At 44.5% G+C, this 22,598-nt stretch overlaps 1 protein-coding gene across 4 annotated transcripts in view; it reads left to right on the forward strand.

Annotated features, from left to right (window-relative positions):
• Positions 1–932: 932 nt before the first annotated feature.
• The window catches only part of Gckr (glucokinase regulatory protein), a 30,037-nt gene continuing 8,371 nt past the window's right edge, over positions 933–22,598 (forward strand). For 2 of the 4 annotated variants that reach the window (NM_001374741.1, NM_144909.2), the window contains exons 1-16: positions 1,230–1,346; positions 1,832–1,987; positions 2,381–2,449; positions 3,225–3,293; positions 3,666–3,739; positions 4,246–4,312; positions 4,479–4,532; positions 5,824–5,918; positions 8,636–8,741; positions 10,155–10,273; positions 10,733–10,831; positions 10,988–11,085; positions 11,422–11,498; positions 11,852–11,948; positions 12,503–12,600; positions 12,688–12,771. In NM_001374741.1, the coding sequence (NP_001361670.1) occupies positions 1,287–1,346; positions 1,832–1,987; positions 2,381–2,449; positions 3,225–3,293; positions 3,666–3,739; positions 4,246–4,312; positions 4,479–4,532; positions 5,824–5,918; positions 8,636–8,741; positions 10,155–10,273; positions 10,733–10,831; positions 10,988–11,085; positions 11,422–11,498; positions 11,852–11,948; positions 12,503–12,600; positions 12,688–12,771 (1,422 nt within the window). In that variant the 5' untranslated portion in view covers positions 1,230–1,286. Of the gene's footprint in view, positions 1,347–1,831; positions 1,988–2,380; positions 2,450–3,224; positions 3,294–3,665; positions 3,740–4,245; positions 4,313–4,478; positions 4,533–5,823; positions 5,919–8,635; positions 8,742–10,154; positions 10,274–10,732; positions 10,832–10,987; positions 11,086–11,421; positions 11,499–11,851; positions 11,949–12,502; positions 12,601–12,687; positions 12,772–22,598 lie in introns of all 4 variants that reach the window. The other 2 variants (XM_006503882.4, XM_006503883.4) reach the window with 2 other exon arrangements.

The raw sequence follows: 22,598 nt of genomic DNA on the forward strand, positions 1-22,598 counted from the left end.
TATGTGCCTGGCATCATTATAAGAACTAGAAAGGATTAAAAAGAGGGCTGGGCATATAAGAGCAATTTAAAAGCAGATCTCTCTCTCTCTCCCCCCCCCCCCCCCCCCGTGGGTGTGAGTGTAACACATTCCTTTGAGAGAAATCGGTTAACCCACACCTCAGGTTTTCTACCCTTAAAGCATAGAAACATGAAACAATTGTTAGAATATCAATAGTGTCAAACACTGGACAAGGGTCTTTTTTTTTTTTTTTTTTTTTTTTTTTTTTCCAAGACAGGGTTTCTCTGTGTAGCCCTGGCTGTCCTGGAACTCACTCTGTAGACCAGACTGGCTTCAAACTCAGAAATCCACCTGCCTCTGTCTCCCGAGTGCTGGAATTAAAGGGGTGCATCACCACTGCCCGGCAACAAGAGTCTTTAAAAACCTTCTGTCACTGTATGAATAAGTATTATTCAACAACTTGTTAGTTGTTGCATTCATTCAGTAAACATGTAGACATGTTAGGTCCTTAAATTATTTCATATGTTAGCTGAGTATGAAATCTGTGTGATCCTAAATAGCCAACCACTTGTCTGAGGCTGTTTCCTCATCTAAAAACAATGCCAACAATGGCTTCTATGTATCTATGTGTCCATGTGTCCATGTATCCAATGATGTCTGCCATTTGGGAGAAAGTGGGTCAGGAGAAATAGAGACTGTGGTATTTAGGGCAATTTCTTGGTCCTCGTTGTTCTTAGCAGTATTTCTATTTCTGTGACATCTCCTCTGTGATATCCAGTTCAGTGTTCGCACACCTGGGGTCCAGAAGCGTCTATTGCTTTTCTTTCAGAGAGGAGCAGATAAAATGAGCCAGTGGGGCAGGGAAGGACTGCATGCTGACATGTGATCAAGCCATGACCTGAGTCCTCTGACTTCTACTGACCCTGATCTCTGGCCTTTGGAGGCATTTGGGCCACAGATTTGTTCAGGGATTCTTTCTGACCTGGGTGTTCTGCAAGGGCAAAAGCAAAGAACGTCTGGTCCTCTTCTCCAAGGGCAGAGGCTGGCAAGCCAGAGTATACGCAAAGAGGACCCTCAGGAGCTCCTGTGAGGGCTGGAAGCCCCGGCGACAGGAACGGGTGTTGAAGAGAGGGGCGTAGGGGGTGGTGTTTTGAGAGGCAGGGTTCTTAGGTTAATCATCTCCATGGCTCAGATAAGACCCTGCCAACTGGAAGCAAATTATTGGGGCCAGAACAGATTGCGTGAGTGCAGAGGCAGGCGGGTTGGAGAGTCTGCAGTGTGGGACCATGCCAAGCACCAAGCGGTATCAGCATGTGATCGAGACCCCTGAGCCTGGGGAATGGGAGGTAAGGTTCTTTCTCCATTTCAGCCTTCTCTTCTGATTCCTAAAATACTGTTAAGTTTGGACTGGCCTCAGCTCTGGACTTCTACTCCCTCTTCTATTTTTTTTTTTTTTTCTTTTGCTACACGGTCTAGCCCAGGCTGGCCTCAAACTTGCTATGTATCTGAGGATAGCCTTGAACTCCTGATCCCTTTGTTGCAGCTTCACTTTCCAAATGCCTGAATTGCAGGCACACTTACCATGATAGGCACCTTTCCCCTTACCTTTCCTTATGATCTTCCTTTCCTAATAGGCTCAGAACATCACATGAAGACTAAGTTTTTAGTATGTGAATGGTGTGTGCCTTATGTGTGCATGTATGTGCACAAGTCGGTGTGTGTGAAGTATGTGAATCTAAGCCAAACACTGGGCCTCCTGCCACTCCCACCTCCAGTCCAGCAGGCATAAGGCAGACTTTGGCTTTCTGTCCCTACCCTTGTGTGTCTCTAGTTGTCAGGGTATGAAGCAGCTGTGCCAATCACAGAGAAGTCCAACCCACTGACCCGGAACTTGGACAAAGCAGATGCAGAGAAAATTGTTCAACTGCTGGGGCAGTGTGATGCTGAGATATTCCAGGAGGAGGGGCAAATCATGCCCACCTACCAGGTGACCCACAGTCAAATCTCAGACACTGCAAATAAAGATGTCAAGTCGGCCACACTTCCACCTCTACCCTCCTGATACAGGAAATCCTGATCCCTCTCCTTCAATCTCAATCCATCATCTTCCATTTCTTCCTCCCCTCCCCATTCCCATTTTTAAAATTTATTTATCTGTTTTGTGATGTGGAAGGATTTGTTCCATGAGGAAATGTGTGGAAGTCAGAGGACAACTTTTGGGAATCAGTCTGTCCTTTCACCATGTGGGTCCCTGGGATTAAACTCAGATCATCAGACTTGGCCACAATCCTCTTAACTCACTGAGTCATCTCACTGCCTTTCTCTCACCTCTACCCCCCCACCCCATTTCTCCATCCTGATTCCTGTCCACTCTCTACAGCGACTGTACAGTGAGTCAGTTCTGACCACCATGTTGCAAGTGGCTGGCAAGGTCCAGGAAGTGCTGAAGGTACAAATTCCCCACCTGCTTCTCATCCATCCAAACACTTCTGTTCCCTCCAACTTCCTCCTTCCCGGGTCTCCACTTCTTGTTTTTATAAATCTCAGTTCTTTATTCTTTTAGTCTTCCCTTTGGATATTTTTTGTTGTTTTAGTCACTGATAATAGTTATGACAGCTACCAGATGGATACTACTTTATCAGCAGCAGTGCATTTCCTTTGAAAATATTATTATTTTTTAAATGTTTATGGCTGTTTTGGCTGCATGTATGTCTGTGTACCACGTGTGTACCTGGTGCCCTTGGAAGGCAGGAAAGGATCACAGATGATTGTGAGCTGCCATGGGGTCCTCTGAAAGGGCAGCCAGTGTGTTCATGGCGGAGCCATCTCTCCATCCTCAGCAATGCACTTCCACACTCTGTACATCCACAAAACCCAGTAAAGTTGGTATTATTATCTTTTTTTTTTTTTAAGTTCTCTTTCCAGACCAGAAAACAAAGAAAGGCTGATTGTAGTCACTTGCTTGGATGTACCCAGCTAATAACTGCTGGCTGGCACCACTGCTTTGATTATTTACTTTTAGTTAGTTGACAAAGCTGCTCTCAAATCCCTTCTGGAATTTTAATGAATAGCTTAGTCAGAGAGGATAGTCAAGAGGATTTCTTTCTCCAGATTACTGTTCTTTTTGCTACCTCACCTGGCCTATGCTCGCCTCCATTTTATGATGATGAGAAGAAGAAGGTGTTCCAAGTCTCCCTCTGACCTGGGCTTCTTTCCATCCTCAGGAGCCAGATGGGGGCCTGGTGGTGCTGAGTGGAGGGGGCACCTCTGGTCGTATGGCATTCCTTATGTCTGTGAGTACCTTAATTCCTGGCTTCTCCCTTCTCCTCCTGGGGATAGCCCCCAGAACGAAAAGGCTCATCTGAAATAAGGTCTCTCAATAGATGTATTCTCTCCCCACTTCCTCTCCAAAACCTGGAGCTCAGGATGGAGTCAGATTTCTCTGGCCCCACTAGAGCCCCGGCACTCTCTTGTTAACATCCTCACATCTTGTGCATCACTACGTAATCATTTCCAAGTTGCATCTTTAAGTGGCGGACTCCAAACAAGTTAGGGTTAAGCATTGGCCTAAGAAGACCATTATGCACCTTGATCCTCTAGGACCTGAGAACCCGTGTTATGTCCTTTTTAATCACTCTGTCGGCATATTCCCTCCCCCTGGACAGGTGTCTTTCAACCAGCTGATGAAAGGTCTGGGACAAAAACCTCTTTACACATACCTCATTGCAGGGGGTGACAGGTAAGTTACCCCGACCTGTACTCGTGGCCTGAATGTTTTTTTGTTTGTTTGTTTGTTTTTTTGTTTTTTTTTTAATTGTATATGAGTATACTGTAGCTGTCTTCAGACATACCAGAAGTGGGCATTGGATCCCATTACAGATGATTGTGAGCCACCATGTGGTTGCTGGAAATTGAACTCAGTACCTTTGGAGGAACAATCAGTGCTCTTAACTGCTGAGCCATCTCTCCAGCCCCCAAATGTCTTTTTAGAGGCTAAATTTGAATGAATTTAGTCAAGCATTATATTGAACCTGCCTTAGTCTCCAACATCCCTTGTGGCTTTGTATCTGGCCCTGTCACAGATGTTTATTGTGTGTCACGCCTATCACAGAGCCTGTTAAACAGTAGGCGCTGTTCAATGATAGCTTTCCTCCATCCCTTTCTGTTAGTGTACCTTTCCTAACCACCAGTAGGTATCTGCTCCTTACCTAATACCACTGACCTCGGCTGAGTTTGCACCCTTAGGTCTGTTGTAGCCTCTCGGGAACGGACAGAAGATAGCGCCCTACACGGAATCGAGGAGCTGAAGAAGGTCTGTGTCTCCTGTTACTACTTACCTGGAGATGCCCATATATTCCTTTACATAGGGTTAGAAAACCCCCAACCTTCAGCCAAGGCCTGGCTCCTGCTCTGGTCCTGATTTTCTCACACACTAGATTTGTACCCTGGAGACCCTAATGCACCCCTTTCATTCCTAGGTGGCTGCTGGGAAAAAGAGAGTGGTCGTTATAGGCATTTCCGTGGGACTCTCTGTAAGTGTGAGGTCAGGAGGGGTGGGTCGGCTTTACTAGGATGAAGCGGGTAGGACTAGGCTGTCATGGATGGTGGATGCTAGGTGATGAGGTGGGTGCTTGGTGTGTAATTCAGTGTCAACAATCAAGATGGACAGACCAGTCCAGGAGTCAGCAAGCTACTCTGGCAGTCAGTGCAGCCAGCTGCCTGAATTTGTGGATAGTTTTACTGGCATGCAACCTCTGTGCTTACTCAGAACTCATGGCCTCTTTTGTGCTGGGCTTAAGTAGTTGAACAGAGATCACAGGGCCCACATAGCCTGAAGTATTTTCTCTCTGGCTCTTCAGACAAGAGTCTGGCCCCTGGCTTCGTCCCCACCAGCAATATCCGCATCAACTCTGCCTGGTTGGGAGTAGAGGATCTCAGGTGCCAGTGAGTCAGTCTGCATTTTAACAAGATTCTCAGCATGTTTGTATGAGAACCACTTGGCTGGGGTTCCTATCACTCACAGCAGTTTTGATTCTTAGAGTTTAGGGTGCAGAGAATCAGATCCCAGCAGTTGTACCATGAGGTAAAACAGGAGACTGACCACAAGGAGCTTACAATTGAGTCAGTAGTTCTCAAACCTTACCATTTGGGAGATTTCTGTGAGAGAACAGAAGAAAAATGTAGCACTAGCTTGGTGAGAATTGCTTATAATACCAGCACTCAGGAGGGAGAGGCAGGAGGATGACTGTGTGTCCAAGGCCAGCGTGGACTATATAAGGAAGTCGTAGCTCAAAGAAAAAGTAGTTTTTTGGGGGGGGAGAACTTGTTAAAGTACTCTCTGCTTTTCAAATTTGCATTCAATAAGGTTTTTGTTTTGTTTGTTTGTTTGAGATAGGGTTTCTCTCTGTGATCCTGGCTGTCCTGGAACTTGCTCTGTAGACCAGACTAGCCTTGAACTCACAGAAATCCATCTGTCTCTGCCTCCCAAGTGCTGGGATTAAAGGTTTGCGCCTCGCCTTTAATCCCAGCACTCGGGAGGCAGAGGCAGGCGGATTTCTGAGTTCGAGGCCAGCCTGGTCTACAAAGTGAGCTCCAGGACAGCCAGGGCTATACAGAGAAACCCTGTCTCGAAAAAAAAAAAAAAACCACAAAAAAAAAAAAAAAAAAAAAAAAAAGGTTTGCGCCACCACCTGGTGGTGGACTCACTAAGTCTTGGTTGAGGAATCTATTTCTAGCAAGCAAGCTGAGGCAGGTTCCATGTGGGTCTTTGGAAACACTCAGGGGAGCTTCTTTTCTTGTCCCTTCCTTTCTTGCTACTCTCAGGCGCCCTTTGTGGCAGGCCAGATGGACTACTGCATGGATAACACAGCTGTCTTCTTGCCGGTCCTGGTTGGCTTCAATCCGGTGAGCATGGCCAGGTGAGGCTCCCTTCTGTAAGACTGACTAGGCCTAGGAAGACTGGGAAAGAGACGTGTTAAAGTCTGTAGTATAATCTCTGAGATTGAGGCCAGCCTGGTCAACAGAGCAAGTTCAAGGACAGCAAGGGCTACATAAAGAAATCCTGTTTAAAACAAACAAACAAACAAACAAACAAACAACCCCACCTTAAAAAGAAAAGTACAAAAACAAACTCCAAAAGCCACAAAAACACAAGCTTGCACAGATTCAAACAGGGATCGGAGAGGCAGAGAGACAAGAACTAGAAGAAAAAAAAAAGAAAGAAAGAAAAGAAAAAATAACTGTCAGGAGAGTCTATTTCATCTGGGGTGAGCTCTGAGCATCTTTTCAGAGAAGTAATGGGTCCCAAGAAACTACCCGCTCCTCTTCCCTGCCTCCTATTTCATGTTCTTTCCTTCATCATTCCAGGCTCCCTTAGGCTTTCTCTCTGGCACCTCACATCTGCCCCTCCTCCCACCCTGAAACCCTGTGCTACAGAACCACCTTCTTTTGTGGGGAGAGAGACAAAGTCTTGCTATGTAGCCCAGGCTAGCCTCAAACTGTAACCTTCCTTTTTCTGCCTTTGCTGAGATTTTAGGCATGAATCACCATATTCCAAACCTTCTTCTTATTCCCTATCCAAATGGCCACTTGGTCTGATCTTAACACTCCACATAGCTGACTAGTAGCGTGCAGGTATAGTTCCATTTGGGATAAGACCGTGAGATGTCTATTTTGTTAAAGTGTCCCTGGTGATTGTGATGCACAGCTAGGTTTGAGGAACTCTGCTAAATAAGCCATTGGGTTGGATCAGCTGACGGCACCCTGTCCGTGGGGGATTGCAGCGAAGGAGCCTGGTTCTTTTGGAGATACTCTTCCAAGTCCCAGATTCCAGGCTTGTAGTGTAACTCATACTAAAGTGTAAATGAGTCTGCGATACTCTTAACCCTGATGTTTTTCATGGAGGACTCTTCTTCACCCAAAATATAGCTGCAGCAGCGCGTGCTAATTTCAGGCCCTGTGACTAAGTGAAATGAAGAATTTCAAACAATGTGGGCGTGGAGATCTTCCAGTTGTTCCTTAAAGTGGTGGCTCCCTGTCTTGGCTCATCTTCAAAACTGTCTTGGAAGCTTTATAAAAATGCAGTTTGGGGTTCTGATGCACACCTGCAGAGGCTGAACCTCAGGGTGTGTGTGCTTCCAGAAGTGGATGTTTGCTGCAAAACAGAACTCCCCGGGAGGTTTTGATGTTCAACGAAGTCTGGGAATCCTGATTTTACTGCACAGTGTTTCCCCTCCCTCCCTCTCTGGTCTCTAGGAAGCATTGGAAATTAGTGTGACAACAGCCATGGGAGGCACTTTACACCATAGGTATGAAATAGGTGAAAGGATTCATATAAAATGCCTCAGGATTCATATAAAAATTTCAATAAAATATTCTATAAAGGGCTGGAGAGATGGCTCAGCAGTTAAGAGCACTGATTGCTCTCCCGAAAGGTCTTAAATTCAGTTCCCAGCAACCACATGGTGGTTCACAACCATCCGTAATGAGATCTGACTCCCTCTTCTGGTGTGTCTGAAGACAGCGACAGTGTACTCGTCTAAATAATAATAAATACATAATATTTAAGAAATATTCTATAAAAACTTTTCAAGAAGGGGTTGCCATGTGCCTGTCGTCTCAGAGCTGGGAAGCAGAGGTAGCAGGATCCTTGGGCTTGCTGGCCAGTCAGGATAAGGTTAGGGAGTGGCCTTGCCTCAAAAAACAAGGTGGAGAGCAACTAAAGAATATAACTGGGGTTGACCTCTGACTTCCACACACATGTGCGCACACACACATTAACGCGTACACATACCCACACAAATAAAATAAAACAAAATAAATAAAATAAAACAAATAGTTCAAAAGGAATGAAGTCCTGTGAGGGGTGGAATGTTAAAGGGCAGTTAGGGATGATGTGTGAGCGAGTGCAGTCTTCGAAGTCCTGCCACATTGAGAAATTCACATATTCACCCACTTGAGAAGATTCTCATTTCCTGAGATTCCACAATTTGTAGCTATGCAAGTAAGCTTGTACCGGCTCTCTTGTCTCATTAACTACTGGTCTTAATATGGTTAATTAATTGTGGATTATTTATCAACAGATGCTACAGCTAATAGTATAAAGTTTATACCTTATTAGGGACCAATATGCTTCCCTCAGGTAGTGAGGGTCACTGTTTGGAGAGAGTTTTAGATGTATTTCCAAGAGTGGGAAGGAGGGTTCCAAAGGACTCTAAGATGGAATATAAGATGGTAGGGCTTTGTTTTACTTTTTGAGACAGGGTTTTTCTGCGTAGTGCTGGCTGTCCTGTAACTCACTCTGCAGATCAGGTTGGCCTCAAACTCAGAGATCTCCCTGCCTCTGCCTCCCAAGTGCTGGGATCAAAGGTGTGCACCACCGCAGTAGTTTTGATGTTTGGCTTCTCGCTAGAACATTAAGCTCGGATGTTGGCTTTGATGTGGGCTTTCTTTGCTGAAGGTATTATTAACCCAGTCCTTAGAGTTTAGGGACACACAATCCCCATATGCTCAAAGCACATTTCTCTGTGATGTAGTTGACCACTGACTCCACTCGCTCACTGAATCTAACCACGAGCTGAGGTCTTTTCTTCAGATTCACACAGTCCTTCTTCCTCTGTCTTTCTCTGGACCTCAGAAATGATCCCATTGAAGACTGGAGATCGACATTCCGACAAGTGGCAGAGCGGATGCAGAAGATGCAGGAGAAACAGGAAGCCTTTGTGCTCAATCCTGCCATCGGGGTAGGGCCAGACTCCTTTCTCTACTCACCTCTTCAAGCGTATAGGAACTGCTTGTCACATACAGGGAACCTTTGAAAATCCACAAGGTGTTTCATGTCAGCTCGAGCATTTTCAAAGAAGTCCTATTTTTTTCTTTTACTTTCTCATCTCAGGATGTTTTTCTTTAATCTTTATTTCAACCTTGTTTCTCAGGTCAGTAATGAGGAAGCACTTCTGTGATCTAGAATAGTCTTGTTTAGAGGAGCTCTTTTACCTTGTATGCATAGACAGCCTTGACTAGCCATGGCTAGGTCCCATTCAGTCTCTTAGAGATTCAAATGCCAACTAGGGTTTTAGGAACTGTTCCTAAAACGTCTCACTCCTATGCTTTATGATATCCTCTGCATACCACTGCAGGCCTTCTTAGCTTCAAAATCCCTATTCTTTATTTTCATCTGAGTCTTCTGCACACATCTCACTAGAACCATCTAGCCCTACTTTTCCCCTAACCAAAACTTTTGCCTCTTGCCTCCCTTTGTCAGTAGTGGATACATCTGAGACCTTCCTCTTGATCTTCATATGAGAGAGGAAGGGAAATTCTGTAGTGTGAAGCTTGTTTTTGTTTCCTGCCTCTCTCCTCCTCATGTACTGGTTGGCTTTCAGGTTTGTTTGTTTCTTTAAAGGTTTATTTTAAAGTTATTTTTAGGTGAGAGTGTATGTGTGCATGTGAGTTCAGGTACCCATAGAGGCCAGAAGGGGGCATCAGTTCCTCTGGAGTTGAGTTACAGGCAATTGTGAGATTCCAGATGTGGGTGCTGGGAACAGAATTCAGATCCTCTGCCAGAGCAGTAAAGCATTGCTAACCACTGAGCCATCTCTCCAGCTCTCAGTCTGCTGTTTTTAATAACTGGTCATGCTATTCTCTTTGCTGCAGTCTTTCTTTGATGTACTGTGTTATAAATTTGTACCATTTTGTGTCTGCTCCATGTGTCTATATAAAGCACGGGAAACTTGGCATTTAGGAATGACAAACTACCATAACACATGGCAGAGAAGGTTCTCAGAAAGAAGAGTATTCTCTGAAACCCTTGACCCAACTGAGAAGAGACCTTGTCACTGGCTTCCTCCTAGAGAGTCTTGAGTGTACCATGAAGATGGTCAGGGGTGGCCCTTTCTTTCTCTTCTCCTTTAAGTTAAGCACACTCTAGCAACACCTTCAAGACCACCAGTAAAAGATGTACTTGAGATCATTGACCACAGTGAACATCTAGTGGGGGCCACCAAGCACACTCATACCTAGGAATCACCAATCACACTCCACACCCAAAGATCACTAGCACCACTCTATGCTCAGGGGGTCATGAACTGGTGAACTGGTAGAGTCCTGGGTTGTCCTCTTTCTACCAATTCCTCCTAGTGTTGTTGCCTCCTTAGCCTGAGGGGCTCAGTGGCTCTTCCCGAATGAAAGGTGGAAGCGCCACCAAGATTCTACTGGAAACCCTGCTACTAGCAGCCCATAAGACTGTGGACCAGGGTGTTGTGTCCTCTCAAAGGTAAGGAGGAAACAGAGAAGTGGGGAATCAGATGCAAGCAGAGGTAACATAGATGAGGAGATGGCAGGCTCTGATTTCAGAGGCAAGCTTTCAAGAGTTCTTTGACTTGAGAATGGCCTAGGTCATTCATGCAGGTTAGAACCCATCTTGCTGTGACTTCCTTCCCTTACTGGGGCTTCCAGCCTAGCTTTCAGAATGCTCAGACCCACCCTCTTTTTGGCTTTTGTTTATTTCCCACTGAAGCCATTTTAAAATAGAACCCTTTCTGCTCTTATGAAAGGCAGTCTGGGTATCTTTATCCCTCTTTCTTCCCCCATGCCTCTCTAACAGGGACTAGCAAAACTTTTTTTTTTTTTTTTGAATGGGAGTTTTGACTTGCCTTAGGTGTGGGTAGGAGGTCCTAGGTCTTTTTGGGCGAAGCAGCAGATCCTCTCTGGGAGCTAATGAATTTTCTTCTAGATGCCTTCTGGAAATCCTGAGGACATTTGAGCGGGCTCATCAGGTAACCTACAGTCAAAGTTCCAAAATTGCCACTCTGACGAAGCAAGTTGGCATCAGGTATGTGACTGTGCATTTGTAGGGGACATCGAGAGTGTGTTAACATGGCAGGAGTAAGATGGGGCCACGTGATGGGAGGTCTTGGTTGTTTACTTCTGTGTTTCTCTGTCACCTCCTTTCATGGTGATCATGGCCCTGTCTCTGGCTCATTCTCAGCCTGGAGAAAAAAGGCCACGTGCACTTGGTTGGCTGGCAGACCCTCGGTATCATCGCCATTATGGATGGGGTAGAGTGTATCCACACTTTTGGTGCTGGTGAGTCCTGAGTCCTTATGTGCTCCTGATTCCAAGTACCCCAGCCAATTAGTCCACTATTAAAACATTTTCCTGCAGACCCCTGAGATTCCCCATTGTCTATCCATCCTACATAAGGAAGCGCTTCCTTATCAAATACCTCTTTCATTCGAAGCATCAAATTCCATGTGGGTCCTTGAGCTCTCTGTTCCCATTCCAGTGCTTATAATAGTCTCTCTCATAGATTGTCACTCACCCCATATCCCACTTTCTGACATCATCACAGCCCTTGAAGTCTAGAGCCTTCCTTTCTTCTAAAGTCCACCATTCTTTTCTCTCTGATCTTAAATTTCTCAGATTTCCGAGATATCCGTGGCTTTCTTATTGGTGACCACAATGACATGTTTAACCAGAAGGATGAGCTCAGCAATCAGGTTGGGAGAGGACGGGACTTGGGAAGTTGTGGAATTCACTGATGTGGAGAGGGCAGTAAGGGAGAGGGGCAGGGAGGTGGGGGAACATGAGGGGATAATCAATCTCAGGAAGGACTGGTCAGAGGACATGGAGATCGGAAGCAGTGGGGTATGGAAGGCTCTAGGTTTGCATGGCTTTAGTTCACTCACCTGCCACATCACCTTTGGCAAAATGCTACCATTTTGAACCTCGATTCTCTTCAACTAAAACCAGAAGGGCTGTATTAGCTGTCCCCTAAGGTCCCCTTTAGTCTTCAAATCTCTGCTCTTGAATATCCTGCTGGGAGGAACTCTCCCATCTTCTCCTGTCCCAGGGTCCCCAGTTCACCTTCTCTCAGGATGACTTCCTGACTTCTGTTCTGCCATCCCTTACGGAAATTGACACTGTGGTCTTCATTTTTACCCTGGATGGTGAGTAGGAGGATAGGAACAGTGGGGTTGGTTTAGAGGAACTGCCATTTTTCCTAGTCTCAGGGTGCCTTGTCAGAGGGAGGATATCTTAGGGTATTCTACTGTCATGATAAAGACACCATAACCAAAAGCAATTTGGGGAAGAAGGGATTTTTTTAATCTTACAGTGTGTAAGTCTATCACTGAAGGAAGTTAGGGCAGGAACCTAAGCAGAAGCCATGGGCAAGTGCAACTTACTGTTATTCCCCATGGCTTGCCAGTCTCCTCTCTTATGTCACTCAGGACCACCAGCCCAGGGGTGGCACCACCCACTGTGAGCAGGGTCCATCAGTTAATCAATAAAATGCACCACAGGCTTGACCACAGACTGGTCTAGTGGGGGTATTTTCTCACTAGAAGTTCCTTTTCCCCAAGTGATTCTTGCTTGTGTCAAGTTGACATAAAACTATCCAGCACAGAGGAACTAAATGAGTGTCCTGGCAGGACCCCAGGGTGACAGGAAGAGCCATTTCCTAGCCCAGTCTTTTAACTACGATGTCTCCTATCCTATCCAGATAACCTCGCAGAAGTACAGGCCCTGGCAGAAAGGGTGAGGGAGAAGAGTTGGAACATCCAGGCCCTGGTGCACAGCACAGTGGGGCAGTCCTTGCCAGTGAGTGTCTGGCACTGGGGAGCAGACCTGGTGTGGTGCAGCCAGGCCTTCTGGAACAAACCACACTGTTCATCTCGTTCTCCTCAGGCTCCTCTAAAGAAGCTCTTTCCCTCGCTCATCAGCATCACATGGCCACTTCTTTTCTTCGATTATGAAGGGAGCTACGTTCAGGTAGGCGGGGATGAGAAGGAAATGTTTCCTAAGAAGGAGAGGAGTCCAAAGCCCCCAAATCTAATGGATGGGGAAAGCCTGAACATTTGTTTAGTCTTCTCCCCTCCCCAAGCTGGGCAAATACTGGATTTGTCAGGTCTCTAAAGAGAGTTGCCAAGGCAACAGGGTTCAGTTCTGTCTAGGAATATACAGGAAGGGCATGACGGGCCACCTGTGGTTACACACTCATTGGGTTTTGGGGGACAGGTTTATTGTTGACATTGAAGTCATTATCACCACCCAAAAGATACTGAGACCCTTTCTTTTGCATGGTACACTATGCTGAACATAATCCAGGTATTACCCCGATGGAGTTCTCCCTCAATAGTGAAATTACAATCCAGGAGTTGCACTGATAGGAATCATAGAAATGCTGAGCAATTTGTATCTACTTTGCAGTTTGGTGTGGAATGCACACTGGGAAATCTAGGTGTCAGCCCAGCTCTGCTGTGTGGCTCAAGAAAGAAAACAAATTTATATCTCTGCTTTACTGTTCTCACACATAACCTGCCTACCTTCTACAAGGCAGAAGCAGGGGCCAGAAGGGGTCTGGGAGAGGTGTGGTCTTTCATCCTTATTCAAACTGCTTCTTTCTGGAAGCTTCTAGACTTAACCAGACAGAGCCAACACGAGGTCTCATGGAACCTAGAGCTCTTACAGAAATGTCTCTCCCCAGTGGGAGGTCCACTCTCCTCTGTCTTTTGTTCTACATATTGTTTCAGTGTTTCAATGTTACCTCTCTACTTTAGGCATGCTTCTCACATTCACATTTTCCTCTGACCTCACCTGTTTTTTGAGAAATCTTCTGATTAACTTTATATTGTCTTGGCTCTCCATGTTATGTTCTTCTCCACACTTATACAATCATGATCTCTATTACAAATACAGCCCTTTATAGCCTGGTGAATATTTCATGTCTTTTATCTCAGTTCTCATAGCAACCTCATAAAGTGTCTTTGTTCAGTTTTACCATTTCCTTGGCCCCTATTTCTGCTTTTAATTTAGTGACATCTTATTTAGATTTTTGTCCAATCTATTAGGTTTTTTTCCTTGGTGGTTTTTAATCTTTCACTTGGAGCTGGTTTCATCTCTCCACATGGAATTGTCTGAAAGAAAGTTTCTGCTGGAGTCTGGCTCCAATGGGGTTCAGGTCTCAAAGAAGAGGTGTGGAGTCGGGGAGAGAAGGGACTGACATTATCTGAGGATGAATCAGGAGAGCTGGTGTTTATTGAACAAAATGACACACTTTTTTCAGTCTATGATTGGATAATAGCTTAGCCCCTAGCTATCTTGAAAGCAGACTTAATGATAACAAGAAATATATGATCTTTTCACAGATTGTTGTTAACCTAATTTAGTCCTATTTTTTAATATCCAGAATGAATGAAGTTATCAACTTTATTTTTCTTTGTAGCAAAGGCAATAAGTTCATCAAGCATCTAAGTCCCCATTGTTCTCTAAGGTCCAGCAACCCCAGCATGTGCCCTTTGTACCTCCTTCTGCAAGGTCCCGGCTTTGTGGTCAGCAGGCACCAGACATCGAGTCCTGCGAAACAAATCCGTGAGAGCAATTTCCATCCCTCCAGGGGCATGAAGCAGTGTTTGCACCAGGAAGTATAATAAGCATTGAGCCATTTTCTAATTATGTTCCTATGTGCCTTGGTCTTACAGTATGGGTCTCTTCTCCTCATCAACTCCTCAAAGGGAAGGTCTGACATCTTACATTTCTTCCATTGTGCCTTAACATACTAATTCTTCAATGTGTGCTGCTGTATATGTCAGAGAGGGATCAAGACAGTCTAGCTTCTTAACAGAACCTGCTTCTTGTGGGGCGTACCTGGTCTTGCCACTCATCCTGTGAGCCTGAGCACATTGTTTCTCTAGTCTTTGTGCTTTCATCGTTAGGACCAGATGTATGTAAGAGTTTCTGGCACCATCTTTCAGTTAACAAATCTGCAGCTTCTCTATTCTTGGTGCAAACAGGGGGACACAAAGGTGATTCTTGCGCAGGAGTAGACAGAGTTATGCTATATGATTCCACGGTGGCAGAGATTTGTTTCCAAAGATTTACTTTGTTTCACAAGACTGCTATTGTATCCATTCATAACTTTTACCAAAGCCCATACAAAATTTCCCAAAGGAAAAGGCATAAGGAAACTCCCATAATGCATAGTCAGAATCATCACAATGAAAGTTAAAGGATGCTGGGGATCTGTGATTTGTGATCTCCACATGCTGGAACTTTGTCAAGCAGCAGTGGTCGACAAAATTTCTGTTGGACTTTGTCCTATTTTGTCGTCTGCTGCCGTGATAAAACCCTGACCATAACCAGCTTGGAAAGGAAAGTTTATTCCATCTGACACTTTACAGTCCATCATCTCAGAGAGTCAGGACAGGAGCTGAAGCAGGAAGCAGGTGCAGAGGCAGGGACCATGGAGGAAAGCTGCTTCCTGGCTTATTCTCCACGGCTTGCTCAGTTCCCCTTCTTTTTACATTTTCTTCCTTTCTTCCTTCCTTCCTTCCTTCCTTCCTTCCTTCCTTCCTTCCTTCCTTTCTTTCTTTCTTTTCTTTCTTTTTTTATTTTTCAAGACATGGTTTCTCTGTATAGCCCTGGCTGTCCTGGAACTCACTTTGTAGACCAGGCTGGCCTTGAACTCAGAAATCTGCCTGCCTCTGCCTCCCGAGTGCTGGGATTAAAGGCATGCGCCACCACGCCCGGCTCTTTACATTTTCTAATGCATTTTCTTAGTGTGTGTGTGTGTGTGTGTGTGTGTGTGTGTGTGTGTGTGTGTGTGTGTGTTTGAAGGAGTGGGCTCTCTTCTACCTTGTGGACCCAGGGGATTGACTTTAAGTTGTCAGCACCTCTACCCACTGAGCAATCTCACTAGCCCTCAGCTTGCTTTCTTATACAACCCACGACTGCTTGCTCAGGGGTGGCACCACCCAGAGTGGGCTAGGCCCCACACATCAAACACCAACTAGGAAAATGTTCTACTGACAGTGTGATGGAGGCTGTTCCCACACAACTCTGGTTTGTGTCAAGTTGACAACACCCAGCTCAGACTTGTTGCTTTAATTGTGGAAATATTTTTGATACCATAAGGTCTTCACTCTTCATTTGAAACATTGTGTCCTATTCACGGGTCCTCCTCTGTCACATTTCCTTCATCCCTTTCTTTTCCCTAGAGCACAGGACTGATAAGTGAGGCTGTCTTATACTTCACACTAGGCCAGGCAGAGTGGCACATCCTGTAGTCCCAGCATCTAGGGGCAAAAGCAGGATCAGGAAGTGTTCAAGGCCATCCCTAGCTACATAAGGAATTCGAGGTCACTCTGGGTTACGTGAGATCCTGTCCCCCCCAAAAAAGAACCAAACAAAAAACCCAAAACCAAAACTTCACACCAATTACTTCAGAATATGTCCCTTACGGGCAAAGACATTTGCCACTATAAGTATTATATAATTATCCACTCTGGGAATGACAGTAAACCTGATACCATTACCTAAATTCAGATTTCCTGAGTTATCCCTGGGAAGTTGTTTTTATTTTCCAGATCTTGAACCCAATCAAGGAGAACCTACCAACCATAGTCACCAGGTCTCTGCCCTCTTCCTTATCTTCAGTCTTTTTCTTTTTTCCTTGTCTCTCATGACACTGACATTTTTAGAAGTTCAGGCAAATCTTTTCCCCGGAATGTAGCTCACATTTCCAGAATGTACAAAGGTGCTGTGTTATCTTTTCCTCATGTTCAAGTTTAAGGTTTTTATTCCTTTTGGAGGAGACTAGTATGTCACATCAGGAGTCACCTGCCATGTGTGTCTCTTCCTTGGCGAGGCCACGGGGAGGGGGCGTATTCAGTGGTGGTGATGGCTGATGTCTCTCCACATCCTGTCACCCAACGGTCCATACCCACTGTTTCTGCACGTGCTGCTGATTTCTGCTTGACGCAGTTTCCCTCTTGGTGACTCTCAACTGGTGGTTTTCTATTGCTAGCTCTCTTCCTCTTAAACATTCATTAACTGGCATTCCCTCCCCGCCAAGGAGCTTCTGATTCACTCCCCACTCCAACCGTATTTGTTTAATGTCATTATGGACTCATGAATTTTCTTTTGTTGTTAAATGCTTAGTTTTATGTTTTTTAGACAGGGTTTCAATGTAACATAGCTGAACTAGAACTATTATAAAGCCCAGACTGGCCTTGAACTCATAACCCTCCTACCTCGACCTCCATAATACTGGGATAACAGACATTCACCATTGTGCATGGCTTAGATGTATTCTAATATATTTTTATACTTTTATTTCATTTTCATTTTATTTTTTATATGTATGCATGTGTGTGCCTGCTTGTCCGAATGTACACCATGTGTGTGCAGTGCTGTGGGCCAGCGGAGGGCATTGGATCTCCTGGAACTGAAGTTGCAGGTGATTGTGGACCTCCCAGTGTGGGTGCTGGGACTCTAGCTCATATCTAGAGGCAGAGGGGAGGGGCAGGAGCTCTTCACACTCAGCCATCTCTTCAGCTCCTCTTTACTCACCCTTTATTCCCTGTCCCTTGACACCAACTTTTTTTTGAGACAGGGTTTCTCTAGGTCACCTTGGCTGCCCTGGAATTCACTTTGTAGATCATGCTGGCCTCAGACTCACAGAGATCTGTCCACCTCTGCCTCCTGAAGGCTGGAACCAAAGGCTTGTTCCAACACGCACAGCTTCCCATAATAAATTCTCTCCTCTTCTCTTCTCTTCTCTTCTCTTCTCTTCTCTTCTCTTCTCTTCTCTTCTCTTCTCTTCTCTTCTCTTCTCTTCCTCTCTCTCTCTCTCTCTCTCTCTCTCTCTCTCTCTCTCTCTCTCTCTTCTCTCTTTTAAGTTAACATTTTAAACTTTCTTTCCTTATATATTGCATCCCAACCTTAGTTTCCCCTTCCTCTTCTCCACCCAGTTCCTCCCCCCCCCCTCTACCAGATCCATTCCTCATCTGTTTCCCTTCAGAAAAGGGCAGGCCATCCAGGTATATGAACCAAACACAGCACATCAAGTTACAATAAGACTAGGCACATGTCCTCATATTAAAGTCAGACAAGGCAGCTCAGTAGGAGGAAAAGAGTCAGAGACAGCCCCACCCCTACTGGATGGAGTTGAATATATTCTCTTACTACTTATTTTTCATTGTAAGTCTCAGAATCAGAGCTTGTTCAAGTTGGCTTCCTCGGGCCTGGTTATAGCCATACTTAAACATACTTCCAGTGTTGGTCTTTTTTTTTTTTTTTTTTTTTGAAAAACAAAACAAAACAAAATAAAATAAAAAAAGAAAAAATAAACAAACAAAGAAAAACCACTCCTTATTTCTGGGCATAGGGTGGCAGACAATTTACATCTCATGTGCTTTGCTTAGCATCTTCTGAATATCACTGAGATCACGGCAGAGCCGAGATCTCTTCTTCACTGTGCATGTACCAGTGTGCTAGTTTACCTTCTCTTATTTGGGACATTGGCTTATTTTCATCATTTTGCTATTGGCAATAGAGATGCAATGTGAATGCATGCATCCACGTGTTTCTTTGAGATAAATACCGAGAAATGTTAGATCCTTATCAAAGGGCAATGCCACTGTCACTGTTCAGTTTTCTTCCATAGGCTCTGCGCCGCTTTCTTTTGTCGTAGTTGCAGTTTAGAGGCTGCTGGCTCCATGCAGCTTCCCAAGGACTTCTTTTTTTTTTCCATTGTAAATTCAAAGCGACCCTTTATCCTTCAGGTTTTTGCAGGTGCTAATTTACTTTAAAGAGTATTGTTGCGGGCCATCCAGCAGCTCGCGAGGAACGGGATATGGCTGAAGCGGCAGACTCGGGCTGAAAGAGAGGGAACTAGACAGATGAGAGAAAGAAAGGAGCTAAGACAAGGTCCTGATCAAAGCTCAATATTAATATTTGGAAACAGGGGGTTATAAAGAAGGGGGAGGGGCCCATTCCCGCCAAATCATCTTCGGAGTCCAGCTGCAGGTGACCATGTGAATACTCTGGAACAGCTAGGCAGCAGGTAGCAGCAGTGGGAATGGCAGAACGATAGGGTGGCAGACTCCACCCCCCCCCATGATCTCCTGGTGATAACAGTCAAACCTGATCAGCTTGATTTTGGGCTGAGTGGGGGAGGTTACATCTCCTCCCTGTTGTTAATATAAAAAGGAAAGGATGGGCTGAGGCATAAAATTTATTATGCTCTATAGTTCTGCCAGAATGAAGAAACCTGTCTCAGTGGGATTCCCTAACTTTTCTCATGGTAAACCCTTATTTGGTTAAGACTGTCCTTTCTGTCCTAGTAAACATTTTGCAGACTAGCCCTGAGCTGTTGGCTCCGTCTTTTATAATGCTAATTAGTTACTGAATAGGTAACTTCCTTGCTGAATTCCTACTGAATTCCAAGTAGTCAGCTACACGGTCTTTCTACGACGTTGGAACACTGACGAAGACTTAACTGTATCAGGATACAATTTTAAAAGGCACTATAGTAAGATAACACGAAAGGAGAGTACGTGGATCCTCCTTAACAGCCTTGGGTGACAGGCAGGGAACAGAGAGGAGGGGGTGATGACCGGCTCCTTAGCACAAGACCATTTGGCTTGTTAGGGTGGGAGACTGTGAAGGGCTTGCCTTTTCACGGTATGGTCTCCAACCTCTCTCCCCCCTTTGAATTAAATTTAATAAGGCCACACTTAACTGAGGTGATCAAATGATCTTCTCATCCTTGGATGAGTGGGCATTAACCATGGCTAGGGGAGCATTGACCTGATTCCTCCGTGGGTGATGTCATGACCCACAATCATGGCTCTTGGTATCTTTTGGGGAGGGGAGGCAGAGCCTTAGAAAGATACTTTTGGTTGTAACTGGAACTAGATACCAACCTCCATCCAAACCGGGTGTGTCTCTCAGGGAACTCAGAAATGGTCAAGTTGGACCTTCCCCTGCAGTCCTTAGCCTCGTACCCACTCTGGTGCCCATACTGGATTCGTATTATCACGAACCAGCATGCACAGTTCTGAGTACTGTGCAGCTCCTAAAGGAGAATTGTCAACCTCAGATTCAGCAAGGCCTCTGCAAGAATTATGTCATTAGTAACACCACAATTTGTGGCTCTTAGGCTAATTTAGGAGCTGGAGGTTACCCTCCTCATCCCTAATATCTCCACAGCCTGAGGAACCAAGGGGACCTTGCATTATCAGCAAGGGTGGAAAACTGGAGACCAGCTAAGAGACTAAGCCCATCTTTCCAGAATAAAAACAACATTCTTCTAATATCTGAAATTTCCACCTTACTAGCCCTCATAGCAAACCTTAATCCCAAATCATACCAAAAGCCACAACATGTGCTGGAATGCCTTTAGAATGAAAATTAGTAGCTGCCACCTGCATGCTCTTAGGGGTGGGGATGCACACCTGCCACAGTCAGGCTGAAAGGTGTTGATTGACCTGCTTGAAAGACAAAATCTAGACAGTGAAGGGTAACAGTACAAAGCTTCTTTTGGGGAAGTACATGTACTTTATTCAGTTGCAAATTAGCAAGGCTCAAACTCAGTCTCCAGCCTCCTTGTGGGCAGGCTGGCTTTGAGAATTGCAGGAAGACTGAAGCTTCTCTGGGAGTGGAGCCTGTTCTCCGAACTGACTTTTTGGTTAAAGAGGATTTTTAGCCATCATCAGAGTCATACTTACTAGAAAATTCAGGATCTGTGTCCAGTTGACGAATTAATCTCTTGGGCAGCCATTGAGCTCCATCTTCTTGTGAAAAAACACAGACCGAACCCCTTCCCCAGATTAGAACCAGATCTGGACCCTTTCAATCATTAGTTAGTGGGTCCCTCCACTTTACCATGGCATAAGAACTAGAAGTAACTGGATGCCAGTGGCGATCCACTGCAGACTGACCTTTAACATCAGTTTGCAAAAAATTTAGAAATAAAGCAAAGGTAAGATGTGCCTTTGGTGACTTTGGGGGATATAACTGTCCCTGTTTTGTCTTAAAAAGCCAATTTTTTAAGATGTGATGAGCACGTTCAACTATTCCTTGTCCCATGGGATTATAAGGAATTCCAGTTTTGTGTTTGATGCCAAATTCTTTACAAAATGAAGTAAAATTTTTACTAGAATAGGATGACCCGTTATCTGTCTTAATAAGTTTAGGCAATCCCATGGCATTAAAGGCTTGTAGGAAATGATCAATTACGTCTTTAGAAGCCTCTCCTGTATGCAGAGAAGCAAAAAGAAATCCTGAACAAGTATCGATACAAACATGTATATATTTTAATTTTCCAAATTCCGCATAATGAGTTACATCCATTTGCCAAATATGATTTGAGGCATAAGACCTCTAGGACTGACTCCTAAATGTGGCACTGGAGATAATGTAATACATTTAGGACATTGTTTTACAATCGTTCTCGCCTGCTCCTTAGTGATCTTATGTCAGAGCCTTAAGGTATGGCTAGAGAGATGAAACTTTTCATGATCACGTTTGGCCAAAGCAACAGGATTCAAAATTAAGGCTTCCCCTATTAGAGCTCTGTCAATGCAATCATTGCCTTCAGCTAAAGGTCCAGGAAGACCAGAGTGAGATCCTATGTGACCATTATAAAACAGAGTTTTCTGGGCAAGAATGATGTTTTGCAATTTTGAAAACAAGGATCCTGACAGTGTATTAAAGTTAAACGTACCACAGGTCTCCAATAAGGGTACTGATTGTGCAACATATAAACTATCAGTAAAGATATTAAAAGCCTCATGCACAGACTGAAAGATCTTCAGTACTGCTGTTAATTCTGCTAACTGAGCTGAAAGGCCAGGAGTCTCCAGGATAACTTGATGATTATTAATAAGATATTCAGCTCGCCCTTTAGAGGAGCCATCAGTAAAAATCAATAGAGCATTATATAAAGGCTGTAAAGAAGTCATTTTAGAAAATATCACCTCATGTACATTAAAAAATTTTATCAACCTATCTTGAGGGTAGTGGCTGTCTATAGTTCTGTTAAACCCTATTTGTGCAAGCAACCAATCTGTACTATGCTGTTTCAGCCAAGTGTCTTGACTTACGCTGTAAGGCTGAACAATAATATCTGGATCTTTGCCAAAATTAGTTAGTGCCTGCTTCCTTCCAGTGATAATCATCTGGGCTACTGCTTCATGATATGGCAAGATATTACGTTTAGGAGAAATCCTTGAATGTATCTGAATTAGAGGGAACTTTTGCCATAGCAATCTTGCAGGCACATGAGTCATATTAAAAATTAACAGATGCAACGGCAAGGAGTAATTTATATAAGTGACAAATTGCTCTTCAATAGCTTTTTCCACTAGTTGTAAGGCCAGCAATCCTTCTGAGGTTAGGGATCTAGGGGAGGTAGGATCAGAACTCCCTTTAAGAATATCAAATAAAGGTTTCAACTCCCCTGTAGTAAGCTTTAAATAGGGGCGAAGCCAATTAATATCACCTAACAATTTTTGAAAATCATTCAAAGTCCTTAAGTTGTCTCTGCGAATAACTATCTTTTGGGGAAAAACAGCTTGATCAGTAAGTCTAAAGCCCAAATAATTATAAGGATCCTGAGTTTGTATCTTTTCAGAAGCTATTTGTAATCCTTTTTCAGCTAAAGCTTTTTGTAAATCTCTATAACACAAAAGCAAATCCTGGGGGTCTTTTCCCACCATCAAAACATCATCTGTGAAATGAATGATGTAGATCATAGGCCATTGTTGTCTCACAGGCTGAATGGCCTGTGCCACAAATCTCTGGCATAAGGAGGG

The sequence above is a fragment of the Mus musculus genome, chromosome 5, assembly GCF_000001635.26.
Source record: "Mus musculus strain C57BL/6J chromosome 5, GRCm38.p6 C57BL/6J".
Classification (NCBI taxonomy): Eukaryota; Metazoa; Chordata; class Mammalia; order Rodentia; family Muridae; genus Mus; species Mus musculus.